The sequence below is a fragment of the Wasmannia auropunctata genome, unplaced genomic scaffold (genome assembly GCF_000956235.1).
Source record: "Wasmannia auropunctata unplaced genomic scaffold, wasmannia.A_1.0 LD334186.1, whole genome shotgun sequence".
NCBI classification, from domain to species: domain Eukaryota; kingdom Metazoa; phylum Arthropoda; class Insecta; order Hymenoptera; family Formicidae; genus Wasmannia; species Wasmannia auropunctata.
The window spans coordinates 106,411-112,577 of record NW_012028704.1 but is presented as its reverse complement, the minus strand read 5'-3'; the positions used below and the strand labels follow the sequence as shown (position 1 = coordinate 112,577).

Below are 6,167 nucleotides of genomic sequence, written 5' to 3'. Positions count from 1 at the left end.
CTCTCTCTCTCTCTCTCTCTCTCACCTTTTCGCTTCGCTTTACAAAAGTTGGTAGATTAACTACACTCGTTGTCTGCCTCTTAACGCCATCGACCGCTTTAGTGCTCGTGCTTAGGTTTTGTAAAAAATATTCCGGCGCGTGGTCACTTCTGAAGAGCTTCTTGAGCTCCTCGACGCCTGGAAACTCGTCCAACGAACTCGCATCGGCGGAACGGCCGTACGATTTCTTCGACAAAGCTTGATCCTGTTTGCGTTGTTCCATAATCCACCATTCTGGATCTCTCATAACAGTACCCGCGACGATCATATTGAAGAAAGTGCCGGCTAAGAGCAGACAAGCGCCTCGCCAGCCGTATTCCTTGATGAAATACGTTGTCATCGGAGCGTAGACAAATGTACCGATACCGGTGCCACACGCCCCGAGACCTACGGCCAGGGTTCGTTTCTTGTCGAACCAAAAGGCGATACTCACAACCGCGGTGACGTAACACAAACCCAGACCGAGACCCGCGATTACGCCGAAAGTTATATACATTATCTCGATGGTATTGCTGAAGATACTCAGGATGAAGCCTAGCCCTGATATCAGACCGCCGATGATGGTCATGTTCCTGCATCCGTAACGATCGACAAGGGCGGACATGATCGGTCCGGATAAGAGAGGCACGGCCATGAAGAGTGAGCCGATCCAGGCAGTCTTGGATTTTGAGGCGCCAAATTCGTGAAGAAACTCGATGTAAAGCAGGCCGAAGCTGAAAGAGACACCGTCGGCCACCATGGAAATGATCAGAGAGGCTAAAACAACCACCCAGCCCCAACCGCCGTCAGGCACTTTCGGTTTTTTGCCTTTTGCCTCTCTCGCGATAAAACTTGATGAATCCTCTCGCTCCAAGATGCTTAAGGAATCGATGGAATCCTCGACACACCGATTCGTCCTTGTACCTTGTGTATCGGCGGCTACCGACTTGGTGGTGTATCCCTCGTGAACTGCAGGTATCTCCTGAATCTTATTTGAAGCATCGCTCCTGCACTCCATCGACTCAATCGTTTCGACCGGCTCTCGTATCGCGTTGATCGCGGGTCTCTCCGTCGAATTCAGACTGATTTTACGCATATTACAACTTTTCGTGGGCGAACTGGCCTCATCGTCAGTCAAATCGACACTTTGCTGGAGGAAACTCGAACAAATTGTAGGACTTCCATTTCGCCAGCCGACCAAAGGAGCTCTGCGGGATGAATGACAGCGATTGTTCTCATTCTGATTCCTCTTTGCAGCGTACGGATCTTCCTTTCTGACACTTGCAACGCTCGCGGAACGATCGTTTTGATCGTTATTGTTATCATGTCTGCAGTCGTTCTCACATTCTGCATGAATTCCCCGCAGGATAGCATCGTTCCTGCTAATCATGATTTCTCTAAATATAAGTAATTGCCGAATGAATCCAGCGACGTCGCCAGCCCTTCAGCCCTTGGAACTCAGTCGGAAGATAGCCACCTTGTCTTCCGGATACCATAAGGACTCTCGGAACAATCTTGGACGAATCACGGAAAGGCGACCGCGCCGAATTCAGCATGCACACACTGTCGGGTTGCTCGTCCTGTAAAACAATTTTTTTACACTTGTATTAGCAATCACACGCAATCTTTAGACCCGATGAAAATCTTAGAATCATCTTGCAAATCATTAAACAAATAGGAATAATACGAAACGGAGAAAGTAGACTTGTTGAAAAGTCTAAAAATTTTACAAAATACAGATTTGAAAATAATTCTTATTCAATCATTAAAATAATTTGTTGGAAAGTTAAAAATTATAAGCATTGCTATAAAACGTTTTCCTATTCCTGGCACAATCATTGTGACTTTTCAACAAAATTATTTTGATTATTGAACAAAAATTATTTTCAGATCTGGATCCAGCAAAATTGTTCTTTCCGTGTAAGGAAAAAGGAAACGCATCATTCTTAATGATATGTCCATCGTATCCGAGTTATAATTTAAACGTTTTATCATCGGTGATGATAAAACGTTTAAATTACAATTAACGCTTGCCTGCAGCACTCTGTGAATGCTACCAATCTGCCGAGTCATTTTTCCTACAATATCTGATAAAATAACTAATTTCTTAAATTCAAAGCATAATAGATATATAGTCTAGTGTATCTCGTCTCACTTTCGTAAATTTTCCGTAACGAAATTTGACGCCAAGATATAGTGACGTAATGACCAAAATTGCACGCGTTGTCTCATCCGCGAATGTCGCACAATTAAGCGATACAATGTCGCGCAAGAAGTAATCGGCGTATTCGTGAAAGAAATTTCTGAATCTTTTTCATATAATTTGCATTTATATCATTTCACGACAGAAATTAGAAATCTAAAGGGATAATGAAAAAAGAAAAGGAAAGAAATGCATTTCATTGCATTAAAATGCAGAATACGTACGTATTTATTTGAATTTATTTGTCAAAAGAATTTAACATAAGATCGGAGAAAACGTTTTATTCGTGCGTAATCGTTGCGTATTATTATTGTGTCATTATGCATGCATTCTATAAATCATTTTTCGAATCTTTACTCCTATCTCTATCAGCATAGAAAAGCTTATACTTGACTACATCTCTATATACTTATATACAATTAGATTAGATTATCTCGAAATGCATATATAAATATATATGCAGGCAAAAATTCTATATGTTTTTATTATACGGATTATATGATATACGAGGTATCTCGAACACTTCGTTAATTTAATAACTTCTAGAAAAATGCGAAAATAACGAAAGAGGTTGATCTCGCGTTTATCGCGACTTAAAAAATTTTTAATATCATATATTTTTATCATATGTCTAATTGCGAGATTCAAAAATTCTAAAAATTCGCTACTACTTATTTAGTTCACTTATTGTGCTCAATTGTATTATACCTATAATACATTCTAGAAAGAGAAAAAAGGCATTTGTCGTAAAATACATCAGAACGTTCCAAAACTTTCAAAAGTAAACGCATTTATTATTAGAAGTCTTTCGCAGACAGTAGTCTAATAATACTTTGGTATTGCACAACTGTCGACTTGCGACGTAAGCTAAAAAATTGTTGGCAATTGCCAGTAGTATTTATAAGTCTGTTTAAATTTGAAATATTAGGTTGAATTTACCTCATATATGTTACAAAAGCTGCACTGTTGTTGCATTGCTAAAATTTTTTTCATAATTCCTGTTTTTAAGAAATCGTCGATGCATATAAAGCCAGTATGTCGAGCCGAAATGTCATATTTCTTATTTAACTGTATGTAAGATCTTATTTTTAATAATTTTTAATAAAAATAAGAATATATAAGAATACATAAGAAATGTGATATAAGAAATGTGAACTTCTTAACTGTAATCCGCGACTTCTCCGCTTATCCCGATCATCCCAATTAATTAAACTGTTAATCTACTCATTTTGTTAGAAACTTTTGCAAAACTTTCCTCGTGGAAAATAGATTTCTCGACGCGTATGCAATTGTTAACATTAATTCATATGGATAAAAGACACGTACAAATCCCGAAACACATAAATAAGTTTGTTGGCCTTTATATTTTTTTGTTTTTCCATATTACGAATTTTCAAATAATTTTATTTATTTCTGATATGCTTCTTCGGTCAAAATTTTGTCGGAATAACATTTATAAAGATTTACAATCGGTACGTAATTAAAATTTATTGCTCAAATGTTTGAAAGAAAGGATTACGTGTCTTATTGCTGTTTATGGATTTTGTATAATTATATTATACTTATCGCGTTATACATATACATATATACGTATTAAATCGAATAGGGACAGATAAACCTAGTCGTTAACGTACCTAGCACGCGAATGTATATATAGCAATGGTTGATGTATTATAAATGAAATGAATTACATTTCTGACATCGCGGTATACCAAATTGTTTACTTTTACATACATTTCTTATATACGCCTAAATAAATGCAAGCAGAAAAGGTTCGAAAATAAGTAGTTAGAGCCATACAATTGAGTCGCCAGAGGGGTGTGATCACCATGGAGACCGACCGGTCGATTTCTCTGCGTGAAAAGTCTGTCTTCACTAAAATATAGACACAGTAAAATTTCCGATAAACTTGATTTTGTAAAATATTGTAAAAATCAAAGCATATGTCCGGAAATTTGAAAAACAATTTGTTTGAAAATATTAAATAGAGATTAAATTTGTGCCACCGATTGTGAATATAAACTCAACCAAAAAAATAAAAAAATTTTAAAAACAGATACAACTGATTCTAACTATTTTTATTAGCTGTTTTAATGAACAGTGATATAATGAATGATTGAAAAATTAGTATAATATCTGATTTATCGCACAAAAGAAATTACGTATGCAATATTTCTATTATTTTTAATATTTTCGGTAAACTTGTAAAGAAAACTTTAGAGAAAACATTTCTCTTATATTTCTGACGCAATTCGCATTATATTACTTATCTCGAATATATGTACATTGAGTCATCGATTAAACACCATATCAAACATTTTGACTCGACGGGACATTGTCCGTGAATTTAATACCGATGATCATGCATACTTAACCAGAATTATACTGCAGATCAATGCATCTTGTGGTATGTAAACACTCAAAGCGATAAAATCTTATCGTTAATTTACTAAGTATTTACTATTCTTTAATTGTTCTTTAAATATACTTTTCGGCTTACTTTTAATGCAAGTGGAAGAAAATATAAAAAAGAGACACGGTGAAGAAACAAAGAGAGAACAGGAGAAAAAAACGATAGCATAAAAATATTTATGTAAATCAATTGTGTGTTTTATTACGTGAAAAAATGTGGTGCTTTCACATAAAAAATATATAACCTACAATTTAAATCTTTACGATAGTAGTGAAAAATAACTTGATAACAGAAAAAACCTATGTAAATTAATAAGTTATACAGTTAATAATATATATGTATAACTATAATATGAATGACAATTCTTTTTCCTTTGTTTAAAAAAATTAGAACGCATCTTTTTCATTGTCGCGCTCGTAATGTGTATATATTTCATATTTCAAAATTGAGTATATATGTATGTATGTATGTATGTATGTACAAGTCGTTAAAGTGAACAAAATGTAATTAAAAAATAATTCGATAAAAATTTGCAAATAAAAATAATTTTACAATTTATCTTTATACTTTTCAAAATACTTCATCGTAATATATCCAATTATAAATTTTGAATACATATATCGTCGACTTTGTGTTCAACCTGCATTACCGCTGTGATATATTATTTGCAACATTGGAAAAATTGAAAATAAAATTTGAAAATATTGAAGGGAATAAAATGAATATGGCACGCTTAATTATCGATAATTACATTTATTATCTACAGCTACATCGATGTGAATAAATAATTTTATATTTATTTAATAAACTACACGATAATTTCAACTGATATTAAATTGAGAATTTTCGGTGAGCCATACGTCCATTCGGATTAGTGATAAGTGCTACATTTTTGGACGAGTGACAGATAAATGAGAGAGAGAGAGAGAGAGAGAGACAAGCGAGTTTAGCGTATACCTAAATAATATTCTTTCTCTAAATTAATATGTACAGTAGCAATGTTTTTAAAACACAAATAAACATTCTCATACCAAGAATAGTGACTAAACAAGGAATTTATAATGGATATAAAAAATATTAATGAGGACACGACAATTGGCAAATGTCTATTATTATTAGTAAAAGAATATATATAAAGTTTTTAATCACTTCTCATTATTGCTTGCTCGATACATGCTATTAGAATTGGCAATTGGTAAATGTTTATCTACATATATTCAAGTGCTGAAAAAAAGGATTAAAAGGAAAATGAAAAAAGCAAATAGGAGAGAATTAGCATGCGTGAAATACTGGAAGTGTTGTATCGCATCTGCACGTTGAGCTTACCAATAACGAGCTCGTGACAATTGTTATAGCTGAAGACTTTGAGTAGTCTATAAGCACGATTCTCGTTGGAAAAAACGTTTTGCGCCTTTTTATCGGAATGCCAATTTCGTGCATTCGCGACGCGATATCACGCGACTGCCTTGGTTGAAGACACCCGGTAGACTGCGGTTCAGGAGCCTCCAAATCCACGTCATAAGAAAGGTTCTC

General features: G+C 34.7%; 1 protein-coding gene across 3 annotated transcripts in view; it reads right to left on the bottom strand.

Moving 5' to 3' along the window:
- Positions 1 to 6,167, bottom strand: part of LOC105459452 — an 8,777-nt gene extending 2,610 nt beyond the window's left edge. For all 3 annotated transcript variants that reach the window (XM_011705494.1, XM_011705495.1, XM_011705496.1), the window contains exons 1-2: positions 5,961 to 6,167; positions 26 to 1,598 (exon numbers count right to left, since the gene is read on the bottom strand). In XM_011705494.1, coding sequence (XP_011703796.1) covers positions 26 to 1,408 — 1,383 coding nt within the window. In that variant the 5' untranslated portion in view covers positions 1,409 to 1,598; positions 5,961 to 6,167. The remainder of the gene's footprint in view (positions 1 to 25; positions 1,599 to 5,960) is intronic.